Consider the following 16,700-nt stretch of genomic DNA (forward strand, 5'->3'; position numbering starts at 1 on the left):
ACCTGCAATGGCAGACATCAGAAGGGTTCCTCTGGCACAAGCTGCTTGTGTGGTTCGTGCTTAAGGCATATGGCCAGCAGAGCCAGCAGCTTTACCTGAAACAGAAACAAACCGCAAATGGTTGCAGTCTCCCCAGGTCTCCAGAAACAGCCCAGGCTTTTGCTCTGAGCCCTTCAGTGCTTACCAGGAATGACAAATCCTCTGCTAATTCTCACTGACGTTGTGATTACAGGACATAAACGCTTCAATGACAAACAGCACAGTGACAAGCAAACCGCCTGTAACACTGCGGCTCGTCGTCCCGGCAAGTCAGTGTGGATCCCTTATAGGAAAAGGAGGTTCCAAAATCAAAGAAATCAGGGAGGTAAGTCTTGAGATGTCTGCTGTGGACACTGGCTAGCATGGCATCTTGCCAGCCTAGTGCATCGTCCACTGCACTTTGCTCATCGCACAGACGTAAGCATGTTCTAAATGAAAAGCCTGGAAAAGCCTTGCTCTGGGGGAAGCACAGCTGTACACTTGTACTTTCCTTGAGGGTAAGACCGTGTGTGAAATAAACATCACCTTTACAATGTATTAGCCTTTGATGCAAAGCATACAGCAAAGTGACAGGTTAGTGACAGAAATGCTTGTCAAGATTTTCTTCAGGCACAGCCCCTTCCCCACCAGTACTCAAGGGATTCCAAGTCAGTGTTGCAGCCATCTCCAAATCAGTTACCATCCTTGCAGCCAGGGAAAGGCCCAAGTAGCATTTTACTTTCATGCTCCTTTCCTGTTTCTATCTAGCTCCCTAATCTCACTGTGCCACAGGTGACCCGATTTCATGTATTCCAAACATTTACTGATTGGTTTTAATCCCGACTTTTATGTAAAGGTATCATTCAATGTGCTGCGCTAGCAGCCACTTTTTCCTCTAACCGAGAAGGCGCAAAATTACCATACAGTGCCAGGTTTAATTCTTCCATCCATGACTGTAACAACATAGCACATGCCAAGCCCAGGATCCAGTGTTTGCAATTAGTCAGACAAGCAGATTAGGTACATGCTAAGTTATGTAGAGAAAATCTGAGTAGGACATTTCAGAATGGGTTTTTATTCTGGAGAAAGTGACAGTATTCTTTTTAAATATATTTTCGTTCCAACATGGGATGAGGTGTTAAGTAACAAAATAACATGCTGATCCATTTTTTTTATTTGACTGTGTCAAAACAAAAGGTCTTGACAGGCTCTACCGAACTGAAACTTCCTTTTCTTTATCTTAAACGTAGCTTCAAGACAGTAGGTTTTATTGAGCTTTTACGTTTCATTTTGTCCTGGGTTCAGCAGTAGCAGTCATTTTTCTCCTTCTAAATAGCTGGTGCAGTGCTGTGGTTTCAACTTTCATAGAATCATAGAATACTTAGGGTTGGAAAGGACCTTAAGATCATCTAGTTCCAACCCCCCTGCCATGGGCAGGGACACCTGGGAACAGCGCTGATAACACCGATGTTTTTAGTTGTTGCTCAGTAATGTTTACTCCAACCAAGGACTTTCTGAGCCTCATGCTCTGCCAGGGAGGAGGGGAAGCCGGCAGGAAGCAGAGACAGGACACCTGACCCAAACTAACCAAAAGGGTATTCCATACCACAGCACGTCATGCCCAGGATGTAAACTGGGGGCAGTTACCTGGAAGGGCGAGATCACTGCTTGAGTGAGGCTGGGTACTGGTTGGTGGGTGGTGAGCGGTTGTATTCTCTTCCCTTGTTATTTCCCTTATCATTATTATTACTGATGGTAGCAGCAGTGGTTTGTGTTATACCTTAGTTACTGGACTGTTCTTATTTCAACCCGTGGGAGTCACATTCTTTTGAGTCTCCTCCCCATCCCTCCGGGAGGCGGGGGGAAAGTGAGCGAGCGGCTGCGTGGTTCTGAGTTACTGCCTGGGCTTAAACCACGACATAAAAAACATACAAAAAAATTACCAGATGATTTTCTATCACAAAAAAAATCAATCAGGTGTCAAAAAGGAGTGCAAAATGCTTTGATCAAAATTACATGAGTGGCATTTGCTATGGAATACTAGTTTGTAGCAGCCTTGGAAAGAAAGGTTAGGGGTCACATCCTTGTTGACTTTCAAGTTCATCCAAGTTATTTCATTTGGATTCAAATTTGATTTCCCTGGGAGTTTTGTTTTTTTTTTTTTAACAAGATTCCCTCTGAAGACTTATCTTCACCTTTCAGGATTTGGCCACTACTGAAAGGGCTTTTTCTCTCTTTGCCTGCAGGGAAGTAAAAGAAGCGTGTAGTGCTTCCATTAGCTAACAGAGCTGCCAAAAGCTGTTCCAGAGTTTTTGTTGCCAAGTAAACAACATGTTGTTCCTCCATGTGCGTCTGACTTTGTAGGATGTGTTTGTGAAAACGTGCACAGGTTGTCTGCTGTAGACTCGCAGAAAAACAACAAAGTGCCCTGCTGTTTGAAGGGGTCTCTGTGCTTACTGAGACCTGCAAGTAAAAGGCAGTTACAAATCAGATGGCTTTTTTCTTGGAATGCCCTCACTTTATTTTTCATCAAAGAGTCCAAGAGCTGTGCTTCTTAGTAGTTGTCATGGTTTAACCCCAGCTGGGAACTCAGCACCATGCACCTGCTCACTCCCCACCTTCCCAGTGGGATGGGGAGGAGAATTGGAGAAAAGGTAAAACCTGTGGGTTGAGATACGAACAGTTTGATAATTAAAGTAAGGTACAATACAATGCTACTAATCATAGCAGCAATGAAAAGGGAAAGAGAGAGAGAGAGAGAAACTAAAACAACAATAAAAAGCACTGATGCACAATGCAATTGCTTACCCAGCCTGGCCCCAAGCAGCAAAACAGCCCCTTCCAGCTAACCTTCCCCCCCAGTTTATATACTGGGTATGATGGTTTGTGGCATGGAATATCCCTTTGGCTAGTTTGGGTCAGCTATCCTGGTTATGCTTCCTTAACTCTATTGCAGCCAAAACCAGCTTTAGAAATGTGGAAGGAAGGAGGCACTTGATGACACTTGAGGGGAAGAAAATGTTATTTTTGTGCAGACAGGTTTCCTATGACCCTTTTTTTTCTTTAATCCCCAGAAAGCTTTGTCAGAGAACTTGGTATAGAAGGGAGAAGATACATGTCTGTTGAAGTGCATTTCCTGGGTGGAAGGAAGGTGTTCACTTTGCCTTTCACACGGGGCATTCTTCCTGGCTCAGATTCTGAATGGCCACAGGACAGCCGGTCTTTGCAGCAGTTCATGTCAGGGTGAGTCAGCAAGCTTACCCAGCAGCTGATGCTCCAGCCCTGGCAGGCAGCAGGCAAAGACAGGCTAAAGCCCTGCCACTGGAGAAGGCAGAGCTACTGTCAGAGCACATGGTCAGAGGTGACCGCAGCCAGCAGACATGATTTCTCTTGGTCCTCCAGATCTCTTAGCAGTCATGGAGAGCTGTCAGGCAGCAGAAATGCAGCTGATTTCTTAGTTGTGTTAAAATTGGAGCATGCATGAGTATGAACCATGTGCTGGTGAGTGCTTAGCTCTTTGTTTTACAGCTGTTGATACTTTAGATTTTATATATCTGTAACCACATCCAGAGTACTGACTGAGTGCTTTTTGGGACAGTTTTTAAAGGTGAGATTGGTCTGTTGGTCTGTGTACATTAAATAAATGGCTGAAGGGATTATTCTGGTGAGTGTAGTTTCAGAAGCAATTACCTACTAGTCTAGTACAAGGAAGCAGACAGTGTCTGGCCAACAAGGTGTTTTGATAAGGCTAGGGTACCAAGAAGTCACACTGCACATTTTCTTCAGCGTAAGGGTAACAGACAAATATTACTTGTTTTCTCATTGCTGACATATGAGCAAAGTCAAAGAATAAACAAGATTGGCACTGAAAGCAAATGCATAAATGACCGCAGTATTTGGCAGAGCATTATGTGCTAGATGTACAGTTACCCAGAACTGTGCTTTAAACAGCAAATACAAGCAAACAAGAAAGAAAAAGGAGCATCCAGCTTGAGATGTGGTCTGATTTCATCATCACGCAACACACTAAGCAGCAGCTGCATGAGGGATGGTCTTTTGTGTTCAGTCATGTACCCAGGAGTAACGTGTAGGGTTGCAGAACTATTTTCAAGATAAGCTTACAAAGAAAAGAAAAGCGTGACTGATTGATCAAATTATGGCGAAATTCCAAAGCCCATTATAGAGCAAGGAATTGATATTCTGGCCTTAAACAGCACTAGTGAACAGAAGATGCAATCAGTAATTTAATCAGTCTTTGGAAAGAAGAATAACATGTGTTGTATGTAACCAGCAGGAAAACAAATTAACTCCTTGCTGTCTGACACGAAGTCGATAATTACTGAAAATACATTTTTTTTTAAATGCCCAAAATACTTGCATTGCAATAACAGGAATATATTTTGTTTGGAATACATGAAAGTGCTAACTCAGTACAAAATGCCCAGGGTTTTCTCTATTGACAGAAAAGGTCTTCCAGGATGCTTGTGAAATAGTGCCAGGGGTTGTTTTAGCCTCAGGTATTTTTTTCTTTCTTTGGTTTTGGGGGTTGGTTTCTTTTGGTTAACTAAGATATATTAGTGACAAGATCAAATTTTATAAAAAGAGAAAACAAAACTGGCTCATTGTTTCCTTGAGTTCATTCACGAGCTAAAAGTTGATAATGTGCATGTATTTAATCAACCTTATAATTTAGAAGTGCTTCTGTACCATCCTGAGATACAGCAGAGCACAAGACAGCCCCAGATTTCATCTAGAGGCACAAGTCAGCCGTAAGTGGATTAAAGAGCCATTTATCTGCAGCTCATTGGATTAGCAGGCCTTCTTTGGTTGTCAGCATTTTTTAACTTTTTTTCTTTTTTTTCTTTTTTTTTAATTGTTGCAAAATTCTTGGTTCCACCTTTTCCATGTTTTAGTCAGCATTGCAACTGTCTGTCTTTGAGAGGGTTAAAAGACTTGTCATGAAAGCCAGGTCACAGTTTGATTCATTAGCAGCTAGTGGGGACTAATCTTCTTAGGATGGGAGTGTTTGCAAATTGCCTTGAGCAGGCAAATCCATGTCCTGCCAGACCCCAATTACCCAGTCTGGGCATGAGTTGACATACATGTGTTATCACATACCCAGCAAGGAAAAGATTAAAAGTTTAGAGGTGCATCCCCTCCATCACATCAGGCTTTGGAGGGGTGCTGTTGCCTGCCCGATGGTGACACTGTCTGTGCTTTCTCTCTGCTCAAGTCCACAGGAGCGCAGGTCCAGGTCGCAGGGGACATGTTGCCGAACTCAACGGAGCGTGCAGTGACTATCTCAGGCACTCCCGATGCCATTATCCAGTGTGTGAAACAAATATGCGTGGTTATGCTGGAGGTAAGTGAGCGCTTGGTGTATCACAACTCACGCAGAGATGCTCAAACACATTGTTAATGTTCAATTGCTCTGGGCTCCCCAGTGCTGCTGCCTGCCCTTCCCATACCAGGGTTTTCAAGAGGTCTCTGTTAGACTGTGCCCTTCCTGCTGTTTGAGAGCCTCTCGCAGTAGGGTTTAGCAATCAAAGACCAGGGCTGTCAAACAATAAACCAATTCCAGCATGGAGCTGCAGCCCGTTCTGAGAGAAAAGCAGAATTATTCTGATGCAGAAAACAACTAGGTCTAGTTTTAAATAGAAATAATTCCGACTAATGTAATTTAGGGGGTTTTGTTTCCTTTGGGTCAGGTCATTGCATAAGGCCAGGAGACTTCATTTTGACTGTAGTTTTTTAGCAATTAGATTAAATGATACAATATTCATTTTTATAAAAATCTGGGCATTTTAATCCTTGTTGAAAATGCCCATAATTTTGTGCAAGTATGAAAGTACATTTCTCAACTGATGAAATTGAATAGAAATTAGGAAAAAAAAATTCAGCAAATCAAAATTAAATATCTTGACCTAGTAACCATAATTCCTGAGAAGGAACTTGAAACATCTCTGCTTTTACCACACTTTCTGCTGGAAAATTTTCTGTGTTTTTTTTTGTTTGGGCTGGGTTTTTACCTAAATCTAGTCAAGGGCTGTCTCATGATGATCTCTGATACCCTACCGTTCTGTTACACTTTAAAGACCGGAGAGACAGTGGAGTGTTTGGAACAGCACTGCAGCTATGGACTGCTCAGAAGTATGCAGTGCATCAAAATGACAGACAGCCTTTGCATCAAAATGTCATACAGCCTAATGCAAATAAAAGCACAAAAGCTTATAAATCCTTAGCGTTTTACTGGGGAGAAGTGACTCTTGCTTCAGTTTCTGCTGAACTGCTGTGATGAAATATATAAAAATGCAAGAGATCAGAAAGGTAATATTAAGAAATAATTTTGGTTTGTTAGACATGGAGTACATGATGGCAGTAGTTATCAGCTTTGTGAATACAGAGTGTAGTCTGCTGACCAAGTTCCTTGAGTTTCTTGAGAGGAGCCACTTCTTAAAAGCAGAGAGATATAGTCCAGTTTTCCCACAGGTAGAGCCACTTGTTAAATAACCTGTTTTGACATAAGAAGTACCTTATTTCACCATTAGGCAAATCACAGGCAGCGCTAAGACAACACTGGCTTAACTACAGTTTGCTGCTTCAAATGTTTAAGAAAATGAATGTGCTTAAATTTGCAGCATGTAGTTAAATTGACAACAAACACTTCCATTGACATGAAGAGCTCGTTATATTATGTTAACTAATGGAAGTGATATTGTTACCTTCTTTAGTTGTAGCTGATGCACTGAAATCAGGGCACCATTCTGCTAGGTGTTACACAGACAGCTTGAATCCTTTTTTACGCACATGTGCTCCTGCTTTATTTATGAGGAGGAAGTTAGCCCTCAAGTCAGGGGTTTTCCCTTTGGGTCCTTGTCTTGGGCTACAGGGAAAAACTCTTTTTCATTATTACAAAGACCATGGTTAATGCTTCTGCTGAAGCCAGGAAGGTTTCTCTCCAACCTGCCAGCTCAGTCGTATGAAAGGCAGGATGAGGCTGGTCATTGAATTGGTAAAGTAAGAAACCTTGAAATGTATCAGTGTAGGGAATATTGATAAGCAGGAGATGTGCTCTGTGTTAACAAAATAAGAACACAGGCCAGACTCTTCCAAACTGTCGACAAAGTTCCAAATTGTGCCCATCTTTCCCGAAATGCCTTGACATGCTTAATAAAGCATCATAGCTTCATCTGATGATGGCAGTAATGAAGCCACAAGTGCCAGCACCGCCTGTTTTGTCTGTGCAGTTGGGACCTCAACTCTTCCCCTTGAAGCCCAGACAGGTGGCTTCTGGTTTGCTTTTAGGCTGATGGGGTGGAGGGCAGCGTTGGGTGGGCAGGGTTAGCTGCATGCCTGTTGTCTGAGGTGACCAAGATAAGGAGTGATTGTTTTAATACGAGCTCTGTTTCATTCTGCATTTTGATTACTCTGTGTTTTTGTCTGCAGTCCCCACCCAAAGGTGCCACCATCCCCTACCGTCCCAAACCTGCCTCTGCACCTATCATTTTTGCAGGTGGCCAGGTAAGAGCAGACACCATTTTGGCTTCAGCTGGAAACCACACCGTCTTGGCCCAACCTCAGCCAGCGCCTGTTAGTTTTCAACTTTTACTCTTTTCTTGCCTGGTATAGTATTGATGTGCTTTGTCTACTCTGTGTGCTTGCCGTTTGCAGGAAAGGAGAACACTGCATTGCAAACTTGACGCAAAATTGTGCTGACTGGTATTTTACTGAGATTTAAAATTAGCTTCTCTAATTAAGAAAAGTTTGGCCTTCTTTGAATTGAGATGGGTCCAAATCAGATGCTCCCTGAGTAGGACAAAACTGCTTATTGTAGGGGTTGATTTTTTCACCCTTAATTTGCACCTCCACTAACAGTATAAGCAATTTTGTCGCTTTTCAGAGATGATCAAACAGCGGGGTACCTCTGCTCATGAAAGGCATAATTTTTCTCCCATAGCTTTCATATTTTTTAGGACCAAATAGTGCTCTTTGCAGTAAAAAGTTGTGCACACAATTTTTGCTGCTCATAGTCCCCCAAGAGCAAGTAGCAATGGGGTTCTGAGGTGACATGAACTGCATACATGCAAGTGTAGACCTTCCCAACCACAGTGTGCAACACTTGTGTGATAATACAAGAACGGCATTCCTATTTCTGTTTTATATTATGAAGTTTTGCTGATCCACCCTTCATCTTAAGCTGTGTCAGTCAGGGTAAGGAAGCTCCTGCACATCTCAAGCATGTGCCAAAGCACCATTGCTTCCGACAGGCCCTTGTAATGAGCTTCCTCTGAATTTTGTCTCAGAGTTTATCTCCTACTCTGTAATTATATGTTGTGATGTATATCCAGATATTTGTAATGTGGATGTAGTAGCTTTCAGTATCTGGTGTTCAAGCCTACCACTCTTAGCTGTTTCCAAAATAAGAAATCTGTCTCCTTAGTGACTCAAGTTGAATTGAAATGTAAAATAATTTGCCAGAGATTGGTTTATGACTAAAAGTTCAGAATAATTCACTCCATATATATGTTTACACTGCAGTGCTTTCCTGTAAGAAATGTGTGTGTATATATGCAGCAGCCTACGTTACCAGTATTGTAATTGCCACTACCTTCAAAGACATCTCTGTATATTATTACTCAGAAGTATTGAAACTGTTTGCTAGAGTGCTCTGAGCAGTTGGTATAAATAATGGAAAGTGTCCTATTTTAAGGGCTAATAGTTCTTGTCATCTTCAGTTTTATCTGTTAGAACGGTGTTCTCACTTTTCTAACACAACCTTCTTGATGTGGGAAAGAGTGTATGAGACAGACATTTCCTGTATGCTTTGAATGTTTGTGTGCTCTGACTAAGCACACGTTTTAAAGAAGATGCTTGAGGTGTGGTTGGACATCAGTATGGAAAGACACTTTAACCAGGTTTCATAAGTGGAAAGTGATACTGAAAATAGAATTTTATCAGCAGTGTTAATTCCGTCCAACCTTTTGGTTCAATCCCAAAGTACATCATGGCTATCTTGAAAGGGTTTGGGTTGTTTAATGCTTGCATATTGAGGAATACTAGCAAATTTCTAGTTTTCCTTAACAATATGGGCTTCTTCTGCTTGAAGTATTGCTTTTAATTCTCTTGTGCTTCTTCGATACTGTATTAAATGGCAGAACTAAAATGACGCTGAATACTGTCCTGTCCTGCTCTGCCCCTTACCAGTATTTAGCATATGCAGTGGTTAAAGAAAAACAATAAATAAATCCAGCACTCCTGCCTGATGGAAACAAATGGGAAGTTTCTGCCCACTGTGCTACATTGATGTTTAGATGGGTACTCACAGGGTACACCTTTGCTTTATGTCTCATAGTAGTTTTATGGTTTGAATTGAGGAAGATTTGTAGACCAGGTCATTCCTGCTGTTACTAATGTCAGTACGTCAGTAGGAGAGTTACCCTTGGCGCTGATGGAAGCAGACCTTGTAACTCATGTCCTTAGTGAAACATTACACTACGAATGTCTCAGTAGCCTCTATCAGACTACTTGTATTTAATATGCCTCAGCTACAGGAGGGCACAGTTCCTCGGCAAAGTGGTAAAGCAGTCCAAGATAATTTTTCTCAACCTAAATCAGTCAAATGACCTTTTGAGAGCCTAAGAAATGAAGATCTTTTTTTGCCTTTTTCTCAACTGGGAAAGAAAATTCAAGACCCATCTTGTCCATGCTGCTTTTACGATTTTCATTGACAACCAAAAAATGCTGAGCTCTGAATATTCGTTTTTGTTACTTCTCCAGTTTGCTTGCTCCCTTGTATATGCATACATGGAAGAGAGAGGAATGATGAGGAAAGGGGTGCCTTCTATTAGATAAACTAGTGATTTTTTGGGGGTGGCTTCTTGGTGTTTTGCAAACCACTGCTTGAGAAGCACCCGTGTCATAGAGCTGTAAAATGGTTTGAGTTGGAAAAGACCATAAGGTTATCTAGTTCCAGCCCCCTGCCATAGGCAGGGACACCTTCCACTAGACCAAGATCTCAAAGCCACATCCAGCCTGGCCTTGAGCACTGCCGGTGATGGGGCAGCCACTGTTCCCTTGGGCAGAGATACCAAGATGTTGTCTCAGCTGGGTTTGAAGTAAAGCCAGGATGAGAAGGGAGATTTGTAATGAAGCATAGAGGCTCAGAGACAAAAGTAGGTTTCCAAACCCACTGTTTGCTCATGGAAGTAAGCCCTGCTTAGCGCTGTTCCATCTATAAACTTCCTGAGGTTGTGCTTGGCTTTGCACAGAGTCTCCACTCAGCAAAGCAGCATAACGTCTCCTTGAGGTTGTCCTCATTTGTAAAACACTTAAACACATGTTTTGCTTCCTTGAATATCTGCTTGCTTAAGACCCACTGACACCAGTGATCGCCTGTTTTGGTGGACTGGAACCTTTTCTTGTCATGTATGTTTGTCCATGAGCATCCCCTTGTGCCCAGTCACACACACTTCTGCCTGAAAACTGCTCATGTGCATAACATTTGCAGGATTGCAGCCTTGCTTTGTGACTAATTTAAAAGCTAAATGAAATGTTTCTTCTCGAGAAGGGAAATTCTGCTGCAGAAATGTGCATCAAGCAGTTGAGGCATTAAAGTTTTAATATCTGAACTCCATTAAACGAATTGTTTTATCATTTGCAAGGATTCATTACTTTCTAAGAGGCCTTTTGTCAAATAAGCACTTTGCAAACTAAGCTAATCAGCTCTGTTCCCATTTATAATTGTCCCACTACAAATATTTATACGTTATAATTTGTCCTTCTGCTTTCCTGCCTGTCTAAGCACAAGCACATTAAACGTTTTCTGACATGCCATTCCTTTCAGAAAAGCCCTACAGGATATAATTGAAAATTACAAACTCTCTATAGTTGTTCTTTGGTAGGCCATTACAGAGAGTTGAACAGAGCCAGCAGGAGAGACGAAGTGCTGTGCTAACTGGTGCCAGGCATGACAGAAACTACAGCCCCTGTACTGCTCTTGTGCAGAGAGGCTGGATTTGAAGAGAGGATATTTGGCTTCATGGGGGAGATAAGACCACCGCTCTGGGGGTCTCCATCGTGCTCCTATCTCCAAAGAGGCATGCTGGCCTCATGCCCAGACACTGCAGGACAGGCTGCCATCCCACGTGTGTGCTCACTATGGGATGCACCGGGGTACATGTTTGCTGGCACTTGGCACCTATGGCTGTCCTAGCCAGGTGAGGTGGCCCAGAGCTAGCTGGCATGTGTCCCTGCACACAGCAGTCAGGAGCTGGATGGCAGGGCAGGCATCCCCCTGGCAGGTCTGCCCCATCCTTGCTGTTCCCTTTGCTGCATCAGCATCTCCGTGTGCATGCATCTGTGACACTGGGTGAATGGGGCAGCAACGAAGGGAAGTGGCCACCCCCATGCTCCTCAATCCCAGAAGCGTCCCCAGCTCTGCTTCTGACAGATGGAGCTGGAGGTGAGAGTGGTCCTGAGGACCAAGGTCATCTTGCAGCAGCACGTGGCATCCCCTGCTTGCAAGGGATGCACAGGCAGCCTGATAGAAACCTTTCTGTACTGCCAAGTGTCATCAAGCAGCACAAGACAATTAAGATTCACTCAGCACTGAAAGCGAAGTGGGTGGTATTTGCCTGGGGAGCCAGGAGGGGCTTTTCTGATGAGAGCAGGAGCACTGCTTGTCCCTCCTGACTGACCTGTGTCTTAACTGCGCTTGTTATTTGTTTTCAGGCATTCACGATTCAGGGGCAGTATGCCATCCCTCATCCAGACGTGAGTCCAGCACATGTAAATTACTCCCTTTTTGTTCCTCTCCCTCTTATTTGTTCTGGGCAACATTTGCTTTCTACAGTTAGCAATAAAGATATGGCCTAAGGGCACCCTTCCTGAATGATATACTGTATAGCAAAGTGTTAGCTCGGCTGCATCTCTTACCTTGTGTAATAGTTGGTAGAAAGTACAATGGCCCAGGAACAAATGACAGATATCTTGGTCTTTTTTGCATGTGATATATTTGAGTTCTTTTAATATGTAATTCTACAATTATTAGTTTATATTAACAATAGCCATTACATGTAATAACAGTAGAGATGTCATTTATAACCAGTTTGGGTTTTATTTTTCTCTACAGTAGATTAGACTGAATGTTTAAACTTTTTTTTTCAATATAATTTTAATTAATCCAGTTTTAGAACATGTAAGATGGTTTCTCTGCTCTGAAATAATTCCATTTGATTGGTTAGTTCTAATTTCCCATCCTGCCCTGCAGTTGACCAAGCTTCACCAGTTGGCTATGCAGCATCCCCCCTTTACTCCCCTTGGGCAGACCACCCCTGGTTTCCCTGGTACGTACCCATGACCCCCTGGGGATGTCCTTCTTCTTAACAGCTTTGTTTCCCGTGGTCATTACATCATTTTAATTATAAATGTGGTCAATGACCAGCAATCCTTCTGTTTTTGCACATTAATCTCTCTTCTTCCCTCCCGTACCTCTTTTACAGTTCCTTTCATCATTACTAAAACGTGCTTTGTTTGTTACATTTCTTAATCAAAGCCGCTTCATTTGTGCCATTGGCTAAAAGCCCTGAGTTTGTTTTCTTCGGTCCTTGTAAAGTTATCATGGACCATGCAGTATGTACCAGTTGATCCTGAGAGAAGTACCTGGGTCTGCATCTTCTCAAATTTCCAGTTCGGTGACATGGTTTAGAAAGAAGCAAACAAAGGAAAACTGTATGTAATTGCGGTGCAGAAATACTGATTGAAGAAATTATGGCACGCTGAAACTCATTTCCTTGTAGAGCCAAGTATCTTAAGAGCATCTGTAATCAGCACTGCTGGCAAAAGTGCCTACTACATGTGCATATATAGCTACAAACTGCAATGGAAGTTTAGTTAAATGAAGGACTGCAGATTTGGTCCATACTTATTAAAGCTGAAGCTGAATTCTTGATTCAAGAGTGAGAAGTCAGTTAACCCTGCAATAGATCTTTTTTACTGTACTTTGCTACGTACATGCTTGGCATCTAAATCTCCACAAAACAGAAGTACATATGTACTGGTACATGCTTTGTATGGCAAATGACATTTTATCGCATACATCAAATTCTGTGAGCAATTTCATTGGTTTATATTTAATGTAAAATAAGCGTATGCAACCCTTAATTGAATGTAAATGTAAGTAAAATGTAGGCAAGTCCCTTTTTTTTGTCAGAGTACTTCTTTCCCATCTTTTTTGGTTGGAAATTAGTATTTTGGGTATGTCTTTACAGATAATAATGATGATGATGACAATAGTAACAATAATAATAGTAATACACCCAAAAAAAGAGAAAATTAGACAAGGAGGCATAAGATCCAAAATATACTTTCATTTCTTCATGATGTATGGGATAAAATACCTACAAGTAATACGAAATTGCCTTTCCTAGCTCTATGTTTTCCTTATTTTTGTCATTAACATGCTGCTCCTTAATCTTCTCCTGCTTATATTTGTGAGATGTACGTTTGGGTAACGTTACTGTGTGTTAGAGCAGTAATTCCATATTTCCTGAGCATTTTCCTTTTGTCTACCCAGTTTACAAACAAATGTATGCAGCTTGGAGTATTTCGCTGCTTAGAGTATTCTGTACATTTCCCTTTAAAAACTCCCCTTCCCAACATTCCTTCAGCAACTAATCCCACGTATAATCCCCAAATTTTCCTAGGTTAACTTCCTCATCCTTCATTTATTATTTTTTTTCGTTTCATATCTCTGTATTTTGTTCTGTTAATTGTTCATTTGACTTTCATTTTTGGTGTTCTGGAACTCCTGGTAGACAGGTGCAATTTCAGCAGTTCCTGAGTTTATCAACTGATGTGTTTACAACAAGCTTCAGAGACTGTTCTTAGGGGAAACCCTTTGTTTTCTAGTAGCTCTCTATGACCCTGCGGAATCTCATGTGACATTTGTTGCTTTGGTGGGTTAAAGGTTAACTAAAATAAGACTCATTTAAAATTAGTGCAGCCCTCTGGGTTTTGCATCTGTTGCTTTCTCTTCTGTTTCACTAGCAGTTCTCTGTTTTTCTTTGCTCCTTTCTTTTTTTTTCTCCCCTTCTTTCTGTATGTTTCCTCCTTTAAAATATCATTTGTTGTGTCTTGCCCTTCTTGCAAACTGGCGTAACATTTTCCCTCTGTCCCCTGAATAGGACTGGATGCCACTACTCCAACCAGTTCCCATGAACTTACTATTCCCAATGATGTAAGTGGACCAATAGTCAGTATCGCTTTCTCTTCTCTCGCTCCTCTGCCACCGGGAGGGGAAACCTCTCATCTTTGGCTATATATAATATGATTATTATGGTCCCCAGAATAAACTGTACAGCATTTAGTCTGTTGGGGAGGGGATATTAGGGGTCAGTGAAATGCTGAATAGGGCAGCAGAAGTGACTGTCCCATGTCATGACAGGTATGCAGCGCTGCTGGTTTAGTTCTGTGGTGATGCTTCACTGGCTTTGTTAAAGCCTGGCTGCTCCTGCTTACAATGGTCTTAGATGAGTTATCAAATTCCACCTCTCAGGTGGCACTAACATGGGTGGTCTTAGCAGAAGGGCTAAAGGCGGCGGAGAAATGTGCAGCCTCATGTGCTGTGTGTTGGTCCTCCGTGCCAAGGAGTGCAGAGCCTGCGCCACAGCAGCTTGTGCTGTAACAGTCTCTGCTGCACCCTGCGCTTATCTGAGACAGCAGTTTTCCTGAGAAAAAAAAGCTTATTCAGTTACAGAAACGTGCAATATAAGGGGTTTGTTTGAAAAACAGAGGCTGAAAACATTCCTGCTCCAGCAACTCTGACTGGCTGTGATTGAGAAACCCAGTCTCCATGAGCAAAATATGATGCTGAATCTTAAAACAGCTACTCAAAATGCCCAACTGCTGTCATATAAAAGTGCCTCCCTGTTTTATTCACTTTCATTGCAAGGTGGGGGGGAAGGGGGAGGACTCAGTTTGCATTACAAATGAGTCAATTGAAAAATGGAAGATTTCCCCTCCAGTAAAAAAAGCTTCCAAGCATGAACAGGATCACAAATAATAATTATATTACTGAAGAGATGCTTACAATATTGTGTAAGCCCTATTAAACTCAGTGGCAATGATTTACGGTAAGAAAAAGACAATAGCAGAAAACCAAAGGTATGAGTGCTGTGATTTCGTAAGGTTTCTGTTACTTAAAAGGTGCCCTGCTTGATTTATCAGTACCTGCTTTACAACCCAATTTACTGTATGTTGAGAATTTTATGGGAGCACCCTATTTATCCTTACAGTGCAAGTTTTTTAATCTCACTTTCAGGAAGATGTTGTTCTTGCCATCACTGATATAAATCCAAGGTCACTCTCGTGACTTCACTTCTTTCAGGGTTTATAGCAGAGAAAGAGAAAGCTGGCCTTGTGTTCTGTAGTGTAGTAGAAAATTAAAAACCCCATCAGTTTCTCATCCAGGAGGTATGAAATGCCCTGGCTCAGCATCTGTAAAGCAAACACACATCCGTGCATTGTTTCTAATAGAAGGTTTTTCTGGCTGTGCACTGTGTGTCTTGAGATTGTTGCTAAAGGAGCAAAACCAAGGCCAAAATGGTGTTCAGGTTAGAAACAGCCTGCAGGGGCTTTACAGGCGGTAATAGGGAGTTCTGATGTTTGTATGATGTCAAGGCGTGTATTACATGACCAGAAGGCTTTAGTGCTGCCCACATGCACTGTGTGCATGCACATGTGTGCACGCAGTGCTGCAGTCCTGGCTTAGAGGGAGCAAAGGGCTCTCATCTCCTGCTGGCATCAGAGGCTGCTTGGGAATTGTGCAGTTTCCCTGTGTCTCCCTGAGGTGTCCACTCTGCCTGTGCCCGAGGCTGCCAGCAGTGCCCTGCCAGCCTATCCTTAGGCTGCAGCAGCAAGAGGGTACCATCCCTGGGGTCTGCCAGCATAACTGTGCATACCAGTGTCCTGCAGCCCCATCACCGCTGCAGCAGTGCCAAAAATGAGGAGATGAGAGAAACAGAGAGACATGAGGCAAAGAAGCAGAGTAAGAAGGTGCCAGCGCCTGTGTTTCATGTGTGCTCTGCATAGATGCTGTGCATAGAGGGAGGTCAGGACAGGAGAGGCAACAGCACTTGTGCAGCAAAGCCTGCATGGGTAGTTTGACTTTGCTTTCCTGATAAGCTTCTAGTCCCGGTTTTGGTACGCAGGCAGGCAGTGTGGTATGGAGATTATGTATCTAGTTGAAAGAAAAGGAAGCTGCAGGCCCTAGCATGGGGCTGTGGTACAGCCCTATGGCTGCCCCAACTCCAGAGATCTCCACTGCTGCATTAAGTCCTCTGGTTTTCTTATTATACGTGCTTATGTGTGGAAAAGTCCAGCACGAAGAAGAACATGAGACTTGCAAGTATCTACGTGCTCTGCAGCTATCAGAGATGTCAGGTATATATATATGTGTGCTACACTTATTTTTTTAAACCAAGCTAATGATAAGCATGTAAAGCCAAAGCCTCAGTAAGAATCTGATGGAGCAAAAGAAGATATAAAGAGGCTAAGGAGCTCAGACTTTAGCCTACTCTACAGGAAGGAGATATTAATAGCCACGTGCAATTTGCATAGCTTCGCAGTAAAGTGAGTTTTCCTTACTCTCTCTATGATTAAAGGCAGTGACAGATTTTTTGTTC

The 16,700-nt window shown here is 42.4% G+C and overlaps 1 protein-coding gene across 11 annotated transcripts in view; it reads left to right on the forward strand.

Annotated features, from left to right (window-relative positions):
- LOC136008445 (poly(rC)-binding protein 3-like) overlaps positions 1-16,700 on the forward strand; it is a 315,785-nt gene that overhangs the window by 274,626 nt on the left and 24,459 nt on the right. For 10 of the 11 annotated variants that reach the window (XM_065667760.1, XM_065667759.1, XM_065667758.1 and 7 more), the window contains 6 exons: positions 233-364; positions 5,252-5,380; positions 7,465-7,608; positions 11,749-11,805; positions 12,287-12,362; positions 14,202-14,254. In XM_065667760.1, coding sequence (XP_065523832.1) covers positions 233-364; positions 5,252-5,380; positions 7,465-7,608; positions 11,749-11,805; positions 12,287-12,362; positions 14,202-14,254 — 591 coding nt within the window. The remainder of the gene's footprint in view (positions 1-232; positions 365-5,251; positions 5,381-7,464; positions 7,609-11,748; positions 11,806-12,286; positions 12,363-14,201; positions 14,255-16,700) is intronic. The other variant, XM_065667764.1, reaches the window with a different exon arrangement.

This window comes from Lathamus discolor, chromosome 2, assembly GCF_037157495.1.
Source record: "Lathamus discolor isolate bLatDis1 chromosome 2, bLatDis1.hap1, whole genome shotgun sequence".
Taxonomy (NCBI): Eukaryota; Metazoa; Chordata; class Aves; order Psittaciformes; family Psittacidae; genus Lathamus; species Lathamus discolor.